Below are 22,350 nucleotides of genomic sequence, written 5' to 3' on the forward strand. Positions count from 1 at the left end.
TCTTCACAAACAAATGTCAATAACATTGGAAGTGAATATTTGCTCTGAATAGAAATCAGTGCTGTCGCATGAGACAGCGTTGTATTCCCACTTCTCAAACACTGACCCATGCAGAGTAAGAATGCCCAGCCTCAGTCTCCAGCCTGTGTGAGGTAGCTAATCACAGCAAGGTACCAGAATTGGTTTCAGTGCTCCCAGTCAGGGAGCAGAGCTGAGCAGTCAAGGAGCCTGCTTCTTGATAGTGAGACCTGTTATAAAGTGGAAGTGTGTGGATTCTGAGTGAGAACAGAAGCTGTTGGAGCTGTGATCTCCTAAAGTTAAATAGCCAGCTTCCACTCCCGGGCCACTGCTCACACATGCAGAAGCATCGCTTGAATGAGAATGGCTTTGGCCTGCACATTTCATGTCTAGCATAAAGCATTCCACAAGGAGAAAACACAACATAAAATAGAAAGAAGGACATGTTAATAAGGATCACATCACAAACTTATTTATTCATCCATTAATTTATCTCTTTTCTATGACTGATACCCATTTATTTGTTCCCTATATTTTTGTTCAATCAGATTACACTGTTATTTAACAAGTATGTACATTATACATAACTTGCAGATAATATATTGCATTTATAATAAATTTAAGACCTTGCTGCCATATGTACATCTTGTCAACATTTTCTAAACTGCATTTATAATGGACTTGCTGATGTAAACTTGACATGACATCCAATGTATCTCCTTGCTCCTTGGCCTGATCTGCAGAAAGGTTCTGCCCTTATCCCTGCAAAACATGAAGGTTGAAGAAGGAGGTTTGAAGATTGACGACAGTTAATTTTACTATTCTCCAAACTGCAAGTTAAGACTTTAATATTGTTAACATCAATACTCCACATACAATACATTATTGCCTAACAGAAAATCCTAATGAAGTCACAGTGGATTCCGGTCATAGAATCCCAATGTGTGGAAAGAGGCCATTTGGCCTGCACCAACACTCTGAATAACATTTGACCTACACCATCCACATAACCCCACGTTGTCCATGGCTACTCCACCTGATCTCACACTACAGGACAATTTAGCATGGCTAATCAACATAACATGCACATCTTTGATTATGGAGGAAACCAGAGCACCCAGCAGAAACCCACACCAACATGGGGAAAACATGCAAACTCCATCCAGGCATTCATCCAAGGCTAGAATTGAACCTGGATCTCTGGTACTGTGAGGCAACAGTATTAACCACTGAGCCACCGTGCCATCCCCATTTAGAACACTATTATGCCAAATAGTCTATTCACACAACAATAATGGCATTGGGGCCAGCACTGTTTACTTTGCAAAAAAAAGAAGAAATGAGCCAGATTAATGTCTTTTAGATAACAGGTTTCACGTAAGGGCAGATTTTGCATTAAATTATACTAATCTGTGTTGTATAATGTTACAATTGTCACTAATTATTTTATACAGATGGCTCATTGTTCATGCCTTGTTTCCCAAATGTTGATAGTTTTCAAGAAGCTAATGTAGGATTTTACAAGCACTCTGATATTATAAAGGAACAGTGGATGGAAGCCACATGATGTCCTCCCATCTGCTGCATTTCATAGCATTGGCCCCTGGGAAACCAACAGTGTATGAGGAAATATGGCTTTATGAACGTGCCATCACATTAAAGGAGTTGGTTTCATTGAATTAAACATGGTGAGCCTTTTCCCTTGATTCAACAACTGTTTGACTGAATTTTCTGGTGGAAAACAGCATTAGTTCCATTTGATTTTTAAAAAAAATCACAGGAAGAATGATGCACAGAGGCTGCTTTCTCAGATCAGCAGAAAAGCTGCTGAATGACACAAAAACAGGTTTAATTAGCTTAATTCAGCTTTTGTTAAGTAGGTTTCAGTTTCAGGTGTCAGTTAACTTCTGTTTCAATCAAAATTTGATGCTTTTGACACTTTGTTTTGTATATCAAAACCCAGCTGATCAATACGTATGAAAACTTCGTTGAGTATAATGCTCCTACTCACTTCAGACACTTTTGAAGACAAACTTCAAATGTCTAACCATGAACAATCCTTCACAATGGATTGTGTGGCAGCAGTAATAAAAAAATGTAGCAGGGTATTAGAATTTTCATTCAGCTTACTGAATAGGGAAATGGTATTTAATTTCCAAGGCATACATCCATCACATTTCAAAACATTATCCTTTGTACTACTTTAGTCATAAAGATCATAAAGCACACACTACAAACTTCTCCATTGCTCCAAGATGTGATTGATAGGGTTAAAAAAAACCTCTCCTTTTCATCTCAGTGCTGCATAATCACAGAGGCTTCTATTTTGAACAGCAGTCAATGTTAGTATCGACCTATTCCACCTCAGTGATTTTGACATGAAAGTACACATGCAAGATTAAGGCATATCTTCTCCTGATCATGAACATGTCTCAGTTGACAATTTTTGCTGTGTTTTGCCTTCATATTTCAGATTTGTGATCACATGGATTTGAAGTTTCTGGGTTGATTGCTATATCTGCTCTAATCAACATTTGAACAGCAGCCTAACTCAAAAATAAATGATATTTTCTTCATGATGTTCCATGACTAAAGACTTTGACAGTCAGTCAGCTGAATGATTATAATAAAACAACAGCATTCAAATTGCTTCTGAATTCAAAATTCAGATTCAGTGACAAAACAAAAATAAGTTAGCAATCACTGACCATCATTAATTGAAAACCACCATAATGAATTCCTAAGTAAGAATGAAGATTGACAGATATACGGACCTTTGCAGTCCAGCTTAGACACAGCATCTATTGATATATATTGTCTAATCTTTAGATGGAATGACAAGGTTTTACGATCATTTCAATGGAATTCACTTAAATCCAAAAAAGCAAATATGTTATGCACTTTCTATTTTGTTTTCTTTCTTAAATGCCCACTGCTGTGAAAATGAGACACATGCAATAAAACCACTGACACGAGTGGGGAAAGGTAATGACTGACAGTGTCTTTTATGTTTTATAATTCTGCGTATAATTTTGTAATCACAGGCTCAGGGGAGAGCAAAGAAACAAGTCCAGCAGAACCAGCAAGTCCCACAGTAGGCCTGGACAGAAAAACAAGGCGGAAGTTTTTGGACCTTGGGTAGGTGTCATAGTTCAAACAAAATAAATAATGAATCTTTGCTCTTTTTATGTAACACAACAGAACAAAGAAGATGGAGACATTGTAAACATCTAAGCATTTTAATCCATAATTTGCCATTTTGATAATGCACAGAAGACAATAACAAACAATGCCCATTTTATTCAATCATCTAACAGTCTTCTACTTTCACATTTATAATAATCATGAGCGTTTAAACATGATTGAGTTTTGTGAGTGTGACTTCAAATTTAAGTGTTCATGTAAACAGTGATGAAACCCAGCCAAAACGTGAGATTAAGTGGTTTGATTTTTGGACATCAAAAAATGACATTGATTACTTCAGAAAGAAGAAAGTACAAGATATTTACACCTCGAGACAATGACAATTGTCTTTATGTTAACAGCAGAGACCACGAGTCTCCAAAGTCCTAGAAAGACAATAAGAATGTTAGGCTGTAAGCAAATATGCTTTAAGCGATCCACCTAGTTCCAAGATGAAAATAAGCTGGGTTCTTAAGGATTTCAAAGTAGCATTTCTACCTAAATGTCAGGCCGATGTGATTCATATTTACTTAGGAAAGAAACCTTTCTGAAGATTAAATTATAGACTTTCCTGAGTATCACAGAAATTGTCTTGGCATTTGCCTGGATCTTGGAGAGAGGCCAATAGGATGCTGCAAGGTTCACCATACCAGAATTCAGGTACTTGCACAGATTGAAATGGTGATGGCAGCAGCAGAGTAGCAGGGCTGAGCCTGGGGCTCATCCACTCCTGTCTGCTTTCTTCCTTCTTTTCTTCTTTTTACTTTTTCTCTTCTTTTTCCTTCTTTTCCATTGCTTAAAAGCCTTTTGTGGCAATTTGGCGGCATTGGCATGGCAACAGCCTCCCAGCAGGAGGAGGTGGCAGCAGGATCAGAGACAGTAGCCTCCTGGGACCTTCTCTGCATTTTGAGGAGGCGGCAGTACAACATCAGCAGTGAGAGCGTAATGGCAGCAGCACCTTCCAGGGTTCAGGGTCGGCAGCGGTGGCAAAGCTCCTCCTGGTGATTGGAGCTCACAGTGGCATCGTCAGCGGCAACAAGAACACGGCTTCTCCCAGCAATTGATACAAGGCTCCAGGCCATGGCTAGGCCTAGTTGTCTACATCAGTAGCTGAGCATTCCAAACACCTTCATGAAGACAAGGCTTTAGACTTTAAGATCTTGATGTTTTCATGTCCTTTTGGATTTTATTTCTTCAATTTTGGATTTGTAACCAAGATGGAACCAGAGAATTGCGACCTTGTACACTTTTCACCGTACTCATGTATTCCTATGCTTGAGTATACGTGACAATAAAAATGTAATTCTAATTCTTAACTTGTTAAAGTGAGGCTGAAAGAGTCAACGAGTTTGCTTTGGAGAGGAAGTCCCCAGAAACAGAAAACCTCACTTTAAAAACTGGCCGAAGAATGCAAAGAAATCAACCCTTGGGTGCTGACAATCATTTTGTATTATTTTTGAGAAAATTGAATTTTTACATAAAGATGAGTAGCTTAGGTGAACTGGCAATCATAAATTGCCCACAGTGTTCAGGGATGTGTAGGTCAGCTGCATTAGTCAGGGGTAAATGTAAAGTTATAGGGTAGGGGAATGGGTTGTGGGTGGATTACTCTTCAAAGGGTCAGTGTGGACTTGTTGGGCCGAAGGCATGTTTCCACACTGTAGGGGAATCTATTCTATATTATTAAGAATGGTACAAAGTGACCCTGTGAAGTGTGTTTTGTTGGGCAGGCTAAGATATTCCATTTTATGGTTTAAGGTTCCGACTGCCTCCAAAGATAATGTTCAGTTAATAGTGTTTTTGGTTGTTACCGCAAATGATTTAAAATGTGAAATCTTGATTAAATTCTTCCCGCTGTGAACTGATGTTTGAACTTCTTTTTAAAAGTGTTCAGTTTCTGTGGCAAATTCCAATGTATGTGATTATGGTTTTGACAAACCTCAGTCAGTTGCAGCAAAACTAATTTCCAATTTGCAATAACTAGAATGTTAGAATGGAGCTGCAAAAATACAATGGCTGCCAAATTCTTGTTGGGTACTTGGTTATAGCAAGCAATCAGTGAACCACCAGCCTACTGTGCATTCTGCCTGATAGACACTTCAAACTTCAATGGAGAAGAACATCAAGTGTAACATGGGCTCCCAATTTGTTACCATCTGTTCTATACCATTTTTCAAAACAATTTTATATTACAATACCTACTTGGTTTCAAACTTCTAAGTGCCCATTACAGCTATATCCCACATAATCAAATCATAGCCAAATCATAGGAATCTTCCATTCTTTAAACTTATTTTTATTAGACTTGCCATGTGCTACTCAATTGTTTGGGTTTAAAGCTTTCAATGACTAAACTCAAACTTTTCGGTGCAATTTTATTTTATATGGAAATGAAAATCAGGAGGAATGTATGACAGGTAACTGAATCAATATCACCCGTTTGGTCTTCAAGTAGTTTCCAAGTGATTTCATTTATCCTAAGTGAGGCTGCTCACATTTCTCCAGTTTTAGAAGTTAGTTATCGCTTCAAACTCCTTGAGTCATTGGAGCATAGACAAAGTGATTGAATTTTATCAGAAGTCAGCTACGTGTCAATTTTGGGGAGTTTCATGGAGAGTTTCTCTCTATGACCTCTAATGGGTCATCTCACGCAATTCTCCACAGCTTATTCCATGATGGATGCCTCATGGCTCCATGGTGCTGCACTTGTACTGTAGTGTGTTCAGTAATGGTGGAAGTATTCACCTCTACCCAGACCTCCCATTCCTGGGGCTTGCACCATTTGTCAAGAGCAGGTCAAGAACTGCCAGTTAACAGCTGCCCTCTACAGTGCATGTAGTGGGGGGTTGGAATAAGAAAACTATGCCTCTGAGATTACTTAGATGCCACTTCATTGCTAATATTAGCGTGCATTTGTAAATGTAGTGCTATTTTACATCAAAACATGTCAAGGACAAATGTTATTTGAGCTGAAACTGCAAGAATCAAGCTACACAGGTTAACCATCCTTTGTGCCATATCATCTTAGAACCCTGCCTAAGGGTTCTTCACTTTTTCCCTATTGCCCATCGTAGCATAACCTCTTCCCATTGTTCAATGTGGAAGCATCATGTACTGGAAAGCCATCAAATAGTTGAAAATGTTCACTTTTTTTCCAACAACAACTGAAGCAAAGGTAAAAGCAAATGAATGAAAGCTGCACTTGCTCCTGGGGACAGACAGGGATGACTTGCCTTTCTATCCACAACAACTTTACAGATATTTTCTTAATCAACCCATTCAGGAATGTTACTACATACGTCTGGAGCAGATGGGACTTGAACAAAGGCCTCCTGGATCAAAAGTAGGGCCAGTACCTGGTCCAAGATGGTGGCGGAGTATTGACACTGCGTACGAGCTCCTGGCTTGGGGTTTGTCTGTTTCTCTCTGCTTTCTTTGTTTTTTTTATTTTTGCATTTTGCTTTTGCTCTTTCCTTTTGCTTTCTTCCTTTATTCATTTTTTTCTGTTTTGGAGGCCTTTTTGGTGTCTTCAAGAGCGGGCCCAGCTTCCCGAGCACGTGTGCAGGCAGCACGTGTTGGCTCCTTAAGGAAAGCGAGACCTGGGAGAGCTTGTGATGGCAGCGAGAATGGGCCCAGCTGTGAGAGATGGTGCCAGAGCGTGGCGACTTTGACATTGGTGGGCCCAGCACAGGACTCGAGGCAGTGGTGGTGGAGGTGGTTTTCAAGATGGTGACAGTAGCAGGGCAACCTCTGCAGTCAGCATTGGTCAGCTGCAGCAATGCGGAAGGCCCGAATTGGTACTCCGAGTAGACCGAGGGGAGTGGTGATTGCATTGGTGGCAGCATGGTAGGCCCAGTGTGGTGCCCCTGATGGTGGAGCAGGGCAACCTGGAGTGGGATTCCTGGAGCGTTGATGGGCAAAGACCATGTTGTGGAGACATACCACCTCTTCTCCCCCTTTCCTCCACAACGATGTCAAGTAGAGAACAAGAAGGGAGGTGGAACTCTGTTTTTAGCTATATTTTATTCATATCTTAATATCTTTTGTAACTCAAAATGGCGGCGGAGCATGGCGACATATTACCCTCTTCACTGCATTTATTTGTTGAATACAAGCGACAATAAATCATCCAATTCAATTCAATATCACTGTGCGATAAGATGTCTTACAACTTTACAATCGATTAGTGATCACTGCACTTAGCTGACAGCTGTTGGAACCGAATGTCCACCAAGTCCTGTCTGGCTTATGTTGCCCATTGTTAATTTGCTCTGTCATGGTGAATGTAATGTTTCTTTTGTTCAATGTCTTCATCTTCCGCCTCATTCTGTCGCACTAACATCGTCACTGTGAAATGAAATGAAGTGATGTGATCTCACGCAAATTGCATCAATAACAGCTTTGATAGATTTATGGATTGAGGGTTATGAGATCCACACAGATCAACTGGATCCTTGGAATTAGTCAAATGTGTCACTTTGGCCACCAGGATAGGTTGGACATCTACCTATCCAGATCGCAGTTCCCCTCCTGTACCTCACTCACCTGGAGACAATGGCATTGATGGCAATAGACTCTGGGCCTCCTGTTATCTCCAGCACACCTTGTGGGAACCTTCAGCTCTGACTGATTCATGTGGAGACTGACTAGCAGCTGTTCCAGGTTGCTGCTAGTACTGGGCTTGCTGGTGCATTTGTTCCTCTTCAAAATCTCTTCCCATTTATAGCACAGCAGCCAAAGCAATGATAACCCCTATTATGACTGGATACATTGGTAACAGTTGCAATGAACCTATGTGGGGCATATCAGAAGTAGAATGAGTTCTTAGTGATGTGAGCAGTCAGCATTTGCATCACACAGAAATGATGGTTTAGATAGTCTTTGATACAGTGGGACTTGGTGACCTACAATAAGGAGGGCTAAGGGATGTCTCCACATGGACGTTTGACTTAGAGGACCTTACTGTGATGTATGCAGTAGAAGTTATGTCATGCAAATACAGAAGGAGTTGGAAATAAGGTAGGATTATGAAACTTTCATCCCTTACAGCCAACATTCACATTAGCTATGAAAGGCAATATTGCATATAAGGGCATGTTGGTGAATCTATACTCTTCATGGGGAGATGAATTCAGCTCCTTACCCTTGTGCAGCTCATGAGATCTTCAACCACTGCAAGAACACATGTCCTCCAGTACATTATTGTCTCTCCCATCCTGCAATTTTGAGTTACTCCCTTCACAATTATTGCCTCCTACCCATCCCACCATCCTGCCTCTGAACCCCGCAAGTGACTTCTGTACTACAACAGTAGCCTTTGATAATCCCTGACTTTCACTGCACTGACCCCCGAGGATTGATCTTGGCCCATCCCTTGATGTAATCAAATAGATAGCTCCAACTAATGAATGCCTGATCCCTGCTTGATCTCTGTGTATAGACTTACCTTGATCACCAATAACTGGCACTAAGTACTTTACTTCGGTAAAAGGGTGGTCTCTTGACTGTTATAACCCCTCTTAAAGAATTTGGATGAGATTGCAGAGCAATTGCAAATGAAACCTGTTTCTCTATGGAATCTTAATACAAAGGTCAAATTAAAAGATCCTACCAAAAGGTGGGGGCTTCTTAAATTTAAAAATTACAATCTAGTGCAGCCAGGAAGAGAAGAAAGTTGCCCATCATCACATTGTCACTCCATTGCTTTCCAAGACTGTATTTGTGCCACGCTGCTGTTGAGGCATGACAGACTTAATAAGCTCATAGAAAGAAAATATTAATGAGCCTGAGGACCAATGTTGGGCCATCCTCAGGACCTTTGGTGGAATTGCCATTGGTTAGGGACCCTGCAATGAGTTATAACTGATTTCCTTTCCACAATCTCTACTAATTATGCATGCAACAAAAGAAAATCTTGAAAGAAATATGAAGAGTACAGAAGATTGGATTACACAGTGTATTCCCTCGTGTGGTAAATTGCTGCCTCCATTTTCTTCAAGCATTAAATATTCATTACTTGAAGGAAGTGCTTCAGATCTTTGCAAAATCCTGTTGGAGGGAGCTGTAAATAGGCATCTAGTATTGAAAATTTCTTAGATGTGAGTGTGCCATAAATAATCTTATATTTATATATATGTGTGTATTATTGTGAAGGATATTGGAGATATTTATGAGCCACTTATTACTGACAAAAACATAAAAATCCCTATTTCCATAAAATCAATAATGTTGGTTTACATGCTATTTAATCGTTGAAATAGTCAAAGCAAAATTATGTTATAGTCTGATTGCTTAGAATTTACTTTTATTTGTTAGTTTTTCTGTCATTTATCACCATTTCACAACCTCACATCTGGTGTATGCATGCATGGAACCAAGAATGCTAATGATTTATGTCAATCAGATATAAAACCTAGTGATCAGTTTCATAAATAACACTTACAAATACTCAAGACATGTCAACATTTTTTTAAACCAATTACTCAGCCACTGAACGTGGTTTTGCCATCCTGTAGCTTTATTCACAACATTAATCATGTTTTATGAGGGCTGATGTGCATGTTTTCCTTCAAGCAGTATTATCCAAACAAATTAACTGGTCATTTACTTCATTCTTGTTTGAGGGATCCTGCTGTCTGCAAATTGGCAGCTACTACTTTTCTGAAAAAAAAATTGAATTCTGGCTGTGAAACATTCACAGAGGTGAAAGGTACTATGGAAACATAAGACTTTTCTTTCCTCTTTCTTGTGTTGGATAGAATCTAGTGCCAGTCACAGGGGCCTTGACGATGAGATCTCCACAATGCCTCTTTCTGGGATGATCTGCCAGTATGTGTGCCAGGCAGGCAGTTGACGGCTACTTTAGGTTTTTTTTCTAAGATCAAGACCCCATAGGTAGAAAGCTCGAGATTTGTCAATCATAGATTTGAACATAAGGACCACCAGGGCACAGTAGCTGGTTAAGAATAAGATCTAGGCCAGATGTGAGTGATGTTAGGAGGAGCAAGGCACAGTGGAGGTGAGATAGGCCTGGCTTGACTTCTTGTCCAATTCTGGCACAAATCCAGCCACAGCCCATATTGCTAAGACCCTCACAAGATTCTGCCCCACCATATACATAAAGAAAATGGAAGGTTCAGTGAAGAGAATGTCAAAAATCCACAGTTCCTGGCAGATCAATAACCTTCAGATGATGCTGAAAAGTAAATTCCATAGGTGACCAAGTTTTCAAAATGCTGCCACAACTCTATGATGGCATGAATAAATGCTGCTGATCTGTGTGGTTGTTTGACATTGAGACTTCCTTTCATGTAGTATTGAGCTGATTATAGTTAACAGGCACAAATGCAAATCTGAAGCTCTTTGTGTTTCAAAGCTAATGTAGTTAGTAAAATCAATAAAATCAAGGAAACTGCTTTTTTGGAAAACCACGAATGTCTGCAAAATTAATTCAGGGCATTCATCTGCAGTTGAAGAAAAATCTCAGCAAAAGCATTCAGTCAAGAGGAACTGAGATTTTTTTTAAAAGATGTTGTCAAGCCTTGTTATGTAATTCAGAAACATGGATAACAGCAGAAAAAGAGGAACAAGTAGAGGACATGAATAAGATGCAGATGCTGAAATGAATGCACGCAGAGTAAAGAAAAAGATCAAAATCATGATCTAGCATATCAGGGGGCTCCATGCAGATTATGGGAGCCCTAAATAAAGTAAATCAATTCAAATTGCATGGTCATCTGTTGCGGAGAGAGGGAGAGGGAAATGTGAGCTGAGTGATGAGGATGGGACAGGAAGACAAATGGGTGGTCTAAAGGGCAGATGGAAAAACATGGTGGCAAGTGAATTAAACAAATTGGGATTGGAAAGGAACTAATGATCCAATAGGATGAGATGGAAAAGGTTGTTCAAAAAGAATCTCCTAACTGAAAACGAAGTGGGAGAAGCAGAAAGAAGGAGTGTACCGCGTTAATGGTTTGGATTTTGAAAACAAAATCTGGTCTTTTCTTTAATTTTGGTTGAAAATAAATGAAATGGCTTGAATTGAAATTTAAAGTAATATGGTTATATTATAACATGGTGACATTATAACATAGGAGTTAGCATGGATGTATTAACAAGGACTGTATTTTGGAAATTAATTATAAATGGAGTGTAAAATGGAATGGAGATTCACTTCTGTTTGCTTAAACTCTCCCAACAAGAAGAATTTTCTTCTCTAAATCTTTAACTGAATTATTTCATTCTTGAGCAGCAGTATTAAGAATGCCTCTATATGTGAATAGATTGGTTTGACATTTTCCATTTCAACTCCTTGCCCAATACTGAAGCATCATTAAAATGTATTCTGGTTAAGTGGCTCATTATTTGCTTCAGGAGTAACAAAGGATCATTACTTTGGCATTAAAAATGTTGAAAAAAATGTTACTAAATTAGAAAGTCTATCAATAAAAATACTTGACCAGAATATGTGAATGCTGAAAATAAATAAAACATAAGTTTTATGTGAAATAGGGCAAGAAAGTTTCAGATAATAAATGGTCAGATAAAAGTACAGAAATAAGTCATAAATGGAGGTATAAAGATAGTTCAAGAGAAGAATATATACAATCATGATCATGTGGAAGTCGAATAATAATTTTAAAACTGTTTCCAATGAACATTATCATATGATAAAGGCCACCAGCAGTGATTCTGAATAATTGAGGTTAGAATTCCTCTATCTATAAATCAACAAATTTTGTTAGGGACAACTTAATTTATAGATTTCACCATAGACTTCACATAAACACTCCAGCAAATAGATAATACATATTAAGAAGGTTGTTCTTAAAAAATGAGATTTTTGGGTTGTTAGTAGAAGTTTTGTCCAATGCTACAGATGATACAACATCAACCTTGACGGCAAACACACACGATCCATCTGTTGCATTGTGAAAATAGGATTAAAACCAAATATTAGTAAATTATAGCCATTAGATAGGTATGGATTCTAACTAATTGCTGATTGTTTTGATTACAGACTGACAATCAACAATGGCCGAATCCATCAGAATTTTAAATAAGGAAGTTCTGCAAAATCTTTATTAACATTGAATGGGCTTCAGCTACAATACTATGTTCAATTTTGGGCACTGCAGTTTAGTAAGGACATCAAGACCTTAAAGTGAGTGCAGAAGGACTTACAGATTGGACTTCCTATTTGGAAGGAGAGGCTGCAGTTGTTTCCTTTCAAGCAGGATCAGTTAACAGACAATTTATAGAGATGCTCAAAATCAGGAATAGCCTTAAAAGGATAAATAAGGAAGACTTGGATCCATTGGCAAAAAGGTGAGAAATCAGACTCAACATGATTGCAAAAAGAGGTGACAATTAGGCTGTAAGCTGGCACGATCTGGACTTTACAGCCTGAAAACAAATTCAAATGAAGCTTTGAAAAGAATTGTGTAAATACTTGAAGGGAACAATTGTACAGGGCTATGAGGAAAGAGCAGGTGAATGAGTAAATCAGATCTCACTTTGGAAGAGCTAGTACATGCAGAATGTACTGAGTGACATCCATCCTGCGATTTTCCATGATCCCATAATTATGATATAAAACTCAATTGAGTGGAAGCGATATATTTCTAACGGTTTGTAGAAAAATCATTAATAGACCTTGAGAGAATCAAATGATGATGCTTTGGTTTTATAATAAATGCCTGCACCATTTACAGGGTACAGTTAAGAAGAGCCTCCTCCTCAAAAGGAAGGAAAGCAGAGAAGACAGCTAACAGACTGTCTACTGGTAGCAGGTAAAATCAAACTTTTACTTTATGAACTGTGATAGTTTCTGACATAAAAAGATATATTGAGGTTACAGAATGACTCAAGAGCCTTTCTTGGGGTAGCTTCACACCATGGGTTTTCACCTCCAACTGCCCTGTCCTTCACTCCCATCACTGATCAATTGATGTGTGAATCCTTAGATCAACCCACTTTCCTATGACAGTGGGAAAACAAACCCTGTACACAATTAGGTGATCCTTGATTGCCAGTTTGCCTTACTCCCCTCCCCATATGTGAAATAGGCAAAAGAACTCAAAGAAAATGAGAAAGAAAAAGCACAATTTGCTCCAGTGATATTTCTCCTAGGTTGCTCACAGGATTAGTTTGGAGATTAATCTTCAATTGAATGAGATTTCAGGGCAAGCTTATAGGTTTGGCAATCCTTGTCTTTCTAACAGGAGAGAACCTGATGCAGAATGGAAGTCTTCATTGTCATGTTCCCACTTTTTACATGCCGCAAATGGAAGGGAATTATAGAATCAGCACTTCAATCTCATATGCTGAAAAAAACATTCAGCCTTTCAAGTTTTCCTTTTCTACGTATTGCTGGTAAATAGAGTACATTTTAAGTTTGGTAAACTACCTTGCATGTATTGCTATGAATTAAAACCAGAAATGTTGGAATTTAAGTGCGACTCCATCAGAATCCGGAAAAAGAAATTTCAATTCCTGATAATGTCTTCAAGAATTACAATCCCACACATCTGGCTTAAGCTCCATATGTGTGAATAGCTCAATCCTCTGGGTAAATGACACCTTTAAAGTTGCTGTTTCCTTGTGTACAATACTTATAAAGTTTCAAGTTCTTAATTATTCTATTTTACACCATGATAAAACTAAAGTGAAAATCTATTGAAATCAAAGATATAAAGCATTATGTCATAGATTAATATTAAATGGAATTAATAATAAAAAAGACATAATTCTTCAAAGGAAAGATTAATTTGACAAATTAAATAATATTACTGAAGAATAAAAGGTGAATTGAAAATACTTCTGCCAAAAAGTTGTAATATCATTAAATAAAAAAATCAACTAGTGTTTGAAACTGCCAGTTCATCAATCATTCAGCAAATGTAGTGGCTTACTTTCCTGCTGTGACTTTAGATTGCCAGTCAACCAAATCTATGGGTAGCATGGGGGACATTCATAATCAAACCATTTGAATACTAGATAGAAGAATGTGATGGTAACCTATTGAGGCTTAGTCCTTACCAGTGGTCATTTCTAGCTTCATGCTTTGTTAGAATTAGATATTTTTGAAATTACAGTACAGGTGAAGCAACACCTAAAAGTGATTGGACTGAGTTAATGTTAGATAGAAGTTTTTATTGGAAGTCAACTTGAAGGTTTTGTTTTGGTTCACAGATATGAAACAATAAAAGGTGATGGTTTGAAATCATTAAATTTAATCAAGTCATTTTTTGCCTATTTTTGAATTGTTAAGCTTTCTAAGCATATACACAAATGTAATCATGTGTCAGCTTTACATTGTGAATACAAAATGTATGGCTTGTAAAGGTTATTGCCGTGGATTCTAAATGGATTAGTTTGTAAGCTAATGCATTGTCTCTGGGATGGGATCCTCATTGAAAAGGTATTGAAATCCACAAATGCACTGAAGCTACCACACTCCTTTCATTTTAACATTTAAACATCTGTAAACTTCCTAAAATAAATCAGATTGGAAATCTCAATGCACTGAGTATTACATTCACCTCAGTAATTTCATCTCTGCTATAAGCTGTGCTTCTCTATATTCCAGTATTTATTTCATAGCAATAATATGGTAATAATAGGAATAGGAGGAGGCCTCAGGCCCTCAATTCACTCTGCCATTCAACTGCATCATGTGATCTGTAGCTAACTTCATTTTGTTTCATGTTGGAAATCTAAAAGTAAAACAGAAAATGCTGGTGCAATCTGTTCAGAAAAGACAGTAAAAGAAAGGTAAGGTGGAAGCATCACAGTATTGGTTGAGGAGAGCATCACAATGCCGGATAAATGGAGTATAGGGAAAGAATCAATTTGGCTCAAGCTAAGGAACAAAAGGGTATAAATACACAGCTCAGTGTAGTCTGTCGACTGCCAAGGGGGTTGGTTAGCGCAGTCAGCTTGGCAGCTGGATGGGGATGCAGAGTAGCACCAACAGCATGAATTCATTTCCTTCACTGACTGAGGTCATTACAAAGAACTGTCCTTCTCAACCTATCCCCTTTTCTGAGACATGATGACCAAGTTAAACCAATCATCCCTCTCTAATGGGAGAATAGCCATATGGTCTGGTAAGACTATAGCAACTTTATTTTTCTTTTAATTCAATTGCTTATTAGTGACAAAGATGTGGAGGAAAAAATCTGTAGGAAATTACAGAGGTATGCCTCTATAATAGAATAATTATAATACAGACTTTAAAAATCCAAATTTACTGTCAGATACTGATAGCGTAAGGGGGAATGAGAAGCAAGTGGTCCTGGATTGTGTTCAGGGCAATTTCCTACAGCCTATATAAGAAAGGATACACTGATAGACCTGGTTCTTTGAAATGAGGTGGGCTAATTGATCAAGTTACAGTAAAACACAATTTAGGCAACAATAATCAATAAGGTTTGGGATGATGTTTGAGAACAACAATGGTCAATCCAGAGTAAGAACAGAACAACTGGCAGACAGCCCCTTTCAATGGAGGATGAACAGAGAAGGGTAGCACAAACTGGAATGAAAAGTTGGCAGGAAAACTTGTAACTGAGCAATGGGCTACATTCACACAGGAGATAGTTCTGGGAAGTCAAGGTGTAATCTCTCAAAAGGTAAAAGGTAGGACAAACCAATCTGGAGCATCTTGGAAAACCAAGCAGATAGCAATAAGACAAGGAAAAGAAGGTGTACTTACAACAGATACCAGGTCAGAAATACAATTGAGAACAAAGAGGAAATCAGAAGCCGTGGAGGGAGGGGCTGAAGAAGTATTATCGAGATACAAAGAACAATTAAGAGAAAAGACTGGCACATTGCATGAAGTCTATTCTAGGCTTATATATAATAAAAGAATGCAAAAAGGAATAAGGTTTGGAGCCAAAATGGGGATTTTCAGCTGGAGAAAGGGCATGGCTCAGATATTAATAAATACTTTGGATCTATGTTTGTGAAAGAGGTCGAAGCTACCCAAGTCATGGTGGCTGAAGAGGAATATTTGTCAATGGAGGGGTTCAAAATTGATAAGGAAGAAGTGCTGGATGGATGCTAGGACTAAAAGTTGACAAGGTACTGGGACAGGATGGGATATATCGAAGCACATTGATGGAAGAAAACATGGAAGTTGAAAGGAATTGAATTGAATTTATTGCCACGTGTACTGAGGCACAGGGAAAAGCTTTGTCTTGCGAGCAATACAGGCGGATCACAGAGTTAAGTAGCATAGATAAGTAAATAATAGGTAAACAGTGACAAAAACAAAAACACACTTACAGGCGAATGTTAAAAGTTTCTGAGTCCATTCAGTATTCTAACAACGGTAGTATAAAATCTGTTTTGAAACCAGCTAGTGTGTGTGTTTAGGCTCCTCTTTCTGGATTCAGGAGAGGTCCAAGAGTTCTGGACAATTGTGGCCTGAACAATCAGACCCCTGAACAAACAAATGTTACAAGGATAAGCCCAGCAATTGCAGACCAGTCAGTTTAACCTTCAGTAGTGGAAAGGCTGCTAGAAACAATTATTTGAGTTAGAATTAGTAATTACATGGGAAAGGAAGGGTTATTTAGGCAGCAGTTGCTCAGTGGCTAGCACGACTGCTTTATAGCACTAGGGACCTGGGTTCAATTCCAACCTCATTCTGTGTGGAGTTTGCATACTCTTCCTGTGTCTGCATGGGTTTTCTCCATGTGCTCTGGTTTCCTCCCACAGTCCAAAGATGTGCAGTTTAGGTGAATTGGCCACACTAAATTGCCTGTAGTGTTCAGTATTTTGTGCATTAGTTGGGGCAAATGTAGGGAAATGCATCTAGGTGGGTTGTTCTTCAGAGCGCGGTGTGGACTTGTTGTGCTGAAGGGCGTGTTTCCACATTGTAGGAATTCAATGAAGTGCTTCTTATATTAAATTTCTAAAGGAGAAAGCATATTTAACTTGGAGTTTTTTGAGGAGGTAACAGAAAGTGGGCGGCACAGTGGCACAATGGTCAGCACTGCTGCCTCACAGCGCTAGAGACCCGGGTTCAATTCCCGCCTCAGGCGACTGTGTGGAGTTTGCACATTCTTCCCATGTCTGCGTGGGTTTCCTCCGGGTGCTCCGGTTTCCTCCCACAGTCCAAAAATGTGCAGGTTAGGTGAATTGGCCATGCTAAATTGCCCGTATTGTTAGGTGTAGAGGAATGGGTCTGGGTGGTGCTCTTCGGCAGGTTGGTGTGGATTTGTTGGGCCGAAGGGCCTGTTTCCACACTGTAAGTAATCTAATCTAATCTAAAAAAAAAGCATCAATGAGTAGAATGCTGTCGATTTGGTGTACATGGACTACCAGAAGTCATTGTTATTTTACCACACAACAGATTTGTGAGAAAAATGAAAGCTTATGGGATAAAATGGACAGTAACAATGTGGGTGTAAAATTTTTGAGGAGAAAGTGAGGACTGCAGATGCTGGAGATCAGAGCTGAAAATGTGTTGCTGGAAAAGCGCAGCAGGTCAGGCAGTATCCAAGGAACGGGAGAATCGACGTTTCGGGCATAAGCCCAATTCCTGAAGAAGGGCTTATGCCTGAAACATCGATTCTCCTGTTCCTTGGATGCTGCCTGACCTGCTGCGCTTTTCCAGCAACACATTTTCAGCTGGGTGTAAAATTTGCTGATTGATATGAGTCAGAGAGTAATTGTCAGTGGATATTTTTCTGGCCAGTTTGTGGTGGAGTTCTCCACTGATCAGTACAGTGGGACTATTGATTTTTCTGATGTATAGAAATGATCTCGATCTTAGTGTACAAGGAAAATGTTAAAGTTTGCAGTTGATACAAAACTTGGAAGCATTGTAAATTCTAAGAACAATGAAATATTTCAAAATCCATTACCAAGTTGGTGAAGTGGGTGGATAGGTGGTTGATGAAGGTCGATGCAGAGAAGTGTGAGATGAGGCATTTTGTTAAGAAGAACATGGACAAATGATATAAAATAAGGAGCACAATTGTAAGGAGCTCCAGAAGCATGGAGATCTGAATGTGTACATGACAGATCATTGAATGAAGCTGGGACAGGCAGGACAACCAGTTAATAAAGCTTACAGTACCCTCTGCATTATTAATAAGGGAATATCTCCTAAAGGGAATCTATAATCTCTCCATGTTGCACTGAGGCCTGTCCACAGAGTGATTTTTCCACTATGAGCTTTCTTCTGGACGATGGCAGTGCTTTTGTTCATCGTTTTCTAAACTGACATGAACAAAATTGCTATTTTATTGTTAGTTACGCTTTGTTAGAAGTCTTTATCCTGACTCTCGTGCTTTCCTGTTTGTAGGGAATCTTTTGAAAGCCCAATCAGTATCTTGGCCTCTGCCAAATCTGCAGTGCCACAGTTTGTGCCTTTCTCATGGTTCATGGATAGCAGCAAAGGATCAATGCCCTCCAGTGGTACAATGTCACCCACCTGCTCACCGAGGATGTCCTCACAGGGACTGGTCCCGAGAAAGTCTGCTTCCCAGGTAGGACTGTTGTTCGCTGTTACAATTGATTTTGGAGTTTATGGAGCGATCAAAACATCTTTACATTTTCTACAAAAGCAAGGGCTTCGCTTAATGTTGTGATAGGTGAATTTAATGTTGTTACTAATTCTGGTGCTTAGAGTTTGTGCTAGGGACTTTTGTGATGTGGAGGTGCTGGTGTTGAACTTGGGGTGGACAAAGGTCAAAAGTCACATGGCGCCATAGTCCAAAATGTTTATTTGAAATCACAAGTTTTCTGAGTGCCGTCCCTTCATCAGATTAAGTGAAGAGAGCACACAGGCAGAGACTTTATAATCAGAGAGATTAAAAGATCATGCAAATGGTGGGAGTGGAGCATCAACAAGCTGAATAATAGATCTCTGCAGGCGATCAAGAGTGTCAGACAGTGTGAGTAAAGTGTCAACAGCTGAATAGCAAGTGAGGGGATGACCTATAATCCAATTAATTAAGGCAAAGAGATAATTGCAAAAAAAGTAAAAAGAAGGTGGTGCTGGAGGTGAACTAAATGACTGGAATAACACATTAGGTATAAGAATCACATGCCAGGGGTCAAACTAAAGTAACAAGTAATCCAATATTTTACAAACCAATTAAGGTAGAGAGATCCATAGCATGTTATCAAAGTGATGGTGTAAAAACAGGCCAATAAGGAAGATATTACAAAACAATATTATAGGGTCACATGTAGTGTGACATGAATCCAACATCATGGTTGAGGCCATCTTCATGGGGACGGAACTTGGTTAAAGGTTTCTGCTTGGCAATTCTGTGTTGTTGTGTATCTCCAAGGCCACTTTGGAGGTCAGTGATAGAGTTGAAGCAGTCAGACAAACTGTACTAGATGGACCATATAAATCAGAATGCAATGTTTGCATGTTATAATCACGCTTCATCTTGGAATGTTTATTTCTAAATCTCATTAACCAAAGTCTAAATATAGGGGTCAGAGTAATTTCTGCATTAGGTCATAATGAGATGTTCGAGATTTTGTTCTATTCTGAATGTTTAGTAAGTAAAAGTATTACAACTTTCTTTTACTAGAGCCAGAGATTATTAGATTCTCTCCCCTCCAATTATAAAGATCTATTTTCTTCATGAAAAGTGTCCTTTTAAGGAAAAAGAGAAAGCAAATAGGGTGTGTACCATTTCAACACTGATGGCATAAGTCTCAAGTAATGTGATAAGTTACATGTGTATATCAGCAGACATACCTTATATGAGCTAAAAAACAAAGACTTACTAATTTCCCAAACAAATTATGATGCGGATTGGATTTCTGTAGAATTCCTCATTCTGACCCAGATTAAGCAAAAGGTTACATAAGTAGTGTATAATTGCAAAGATTTCAGACCACGCAGACATTGTATCTGAGATAGTTACATGATACTTAGAATGATATGATATATGTATAAAGGTACAGTCAGTTCTGCTATAAAACAGTAATTCTGTTCTTGTGCAATCTTGTGTTAGAAGAAAATGATGCAATAGCATCACCTTTTTAACTAATGGGACCAAAATTGCGTTATAACCAACACACACTTTAAATATTTGCGCTTTAGAAACAGTGTCCCCAATTCGTCAATTGCCTTACAGTGAATTTGTGTTAACAAAACCTGCATTATAGCAGAATGACCTATAGTTGCCTTGTCTTCAGGCAATTCCCTCTCTCTCTCTCTCTTCTGCTATTTGTAATGGAGTCACTATTGTCAGTCAGTTATGTGTGTGTAAAGTACAGTCAAAATAACATCAGCTAGGAGATGCACAAGCTAGAAGAAACAGAAGCAGTAACACATGCATCAACAGGTTCAAGAACAGCTTGTTCCCTGTCACTATTAGACTAATGAATGGTCTCTCTAACTTCAAATAATGTTTACCTTGCTCATGTTGATCTTGCTTTGCATACCTCCTGCACAGTATAACCTATATGCCTCACTCTGTCTAAACATCCTATGATCTGTATGTCCTTGCTTACTTGTCCCTATACACGTCCATCCGCCATGGCAAAGGCCTCCAAGTCCTCCGTTCCTTCCTCTCCCGCTGAACCAACCAGTACCTCTCCACCGACATACTCATTCGATTTGTGGAACTGATCCTCATCATCAACAACTACTTCTTCAAATCCTCCCATTTCCTTTAGACCAAAGGTGTAATCATGGGCCCCGGCGTAGGCCCCAGCTTTGCTTGCCTTTTTGTCGGATACATGGAATAGTCCATCTTCTGCAGTTACACTGGCACTGTCCCCCCACCTTTTCCACCATTATATTGATGACTGTATCGGTGCCACCACGTGCTCCCAAGAGGAGGCTGAACAGTTCATCAACTTCGAAACACTTTCCACCCTGATCCCAAGTCAATCTGGACCATCTTGGACACCTACATCCCCTTCCTGGACCTTTCCGTCACCATCTCCAGCAACTGACTCAACATGGATGTCAACTTCTAACCCACCAACTCCCACACTACCTGGTTTAGACCTCCTCCTATCCCCTCCTGTAAAAACACTATCCCTTACTCCCAATTCCTCCACCTCCGCCGTATCTGCTCCCAATTCCACTCCAGGACATCCCAGATGACCTCCTATTTCAAGGACCGCAGTTTCCCCAGCCACATGATCAACAATGCCCTCCAACACATCTCCTCCACTTCCTGAGCCTTCACCCTTAAACCCCAGCCCTCCAACCACGACAAGGTTTGAACACCCCAGTCCTCACCTTCTACCCCACTAATCTCTGGATACAGCGCATTATCCTCCATTGTTCCCACCACCTACAATCAGACCCCACTACCAGAGATATACTTCCCTCCCCAACCCTATCAGCATTCGGTAGAGACCATTCCCTCTGCAACTTCCTCATTAGGTTCATGTCTTTCACCAAACCACCCTCCACTACTGGTACCTTCCCTTGCCAAGCAAGGGGTGTAAAACCTGTGCCCACACCTCCCCGCTCACCTCCATCCAAGGCCCCACAGGATCCTTCCACATCCAGCAGAGATTTTCCTGCACATCTAAACACCTCCTCTATTGTGTCCGTTGCTCTCAATGTAGTCTCCTCTACAATAGGTAGACAGGCTCCAACTCATGGAATGTTTCAGAGAACATCTTTAGGATACACACACCAAACAATCCCACCGCCCTGTGGCCAATCAATTCAACTCCCCCTCCCACTCCACCAAGGACATGCAAGTCCTGGGCCTCCTCCACCACCAAATCTAAACCACCAACGCCTGGAGGAAGAACGCCTCGTCTTCTGCCTTGGGACCCTCCAACCACACGGCATCAACGTTGACTTCACCAGTTTCCTCATTTCCCCTCCCCGGACCTCATCCCAGATCCAATCTTGCAACTTGGCACTGCCCTCTTGAACTGTCCTACCTGTCCATCTTCCTTCCCACCAATCCTCTCCACCCTCCCCTCCAACCTATCACCATCATCCCCCCACCTGCATTTACCTACCGCCTTGCCAGCTACCTCACCCCACCCCCACCCTCACCCTCCTATTTATCTTTCAGCCGTTTTCCTCCCCCACATTCCTGATGAAGGGCTTATGCCCGAATTGTTCACTCTCCTGCTCTTTGAATGCCGCCAGGCCTGCTGTGCTTTTCCAGTGCCACACGTTTTGAG

At 39.8% G+C, this 22,350-nt stretch overlaps 1 protein-coding gene across 1 annotated transcript in view; it reads left to right on the top strand.

Annotated features, from left to right (window-relative positions):
• Nucleotides 1-22,350, top strand: part of samd14 (sterile alpha motif domain containing 14) — a 181,211-nt gene that overhangs the window by 107,799 nt on the left and 51,062 nt on the right. Inside the window, exons 5-7 of the mRNA XM_043675132.2 lie at nt 3,063-3,156; nt 12,915-12,992; nt 18,524-18,707. Of these exons, the coding sequence (XP_043531067.2) occupies nt 3,063-3,156; nt 12,915-12,992; nt 18,524-18,707 (356 nt within the window). The remainder of the gene's footprint in view (nt 1-3,062; nt 3,157-12,914; nt 12,993-18,523; nt 18,708-22,350) is intronic.

The sequence above is a fragment of the Chiloscyllium plagiosum genome, unplaced genomic scaffold, assembly GCF_037043375.1.
Source record: "Chiloscyllium plagiosum isolate Xiang-an unplaced genomic scaffold, Cpla_swu_hap1 HiC_scaffold_32, whole genome shotgun sequence".
Lineage (NCBI taxonomy): Eukaryota > Metazoa > Chordata > Chondrichthyes > Orectolobiformes > Hemiscylliidae > Chiloscyllium > Chiloscyllium plagiosum.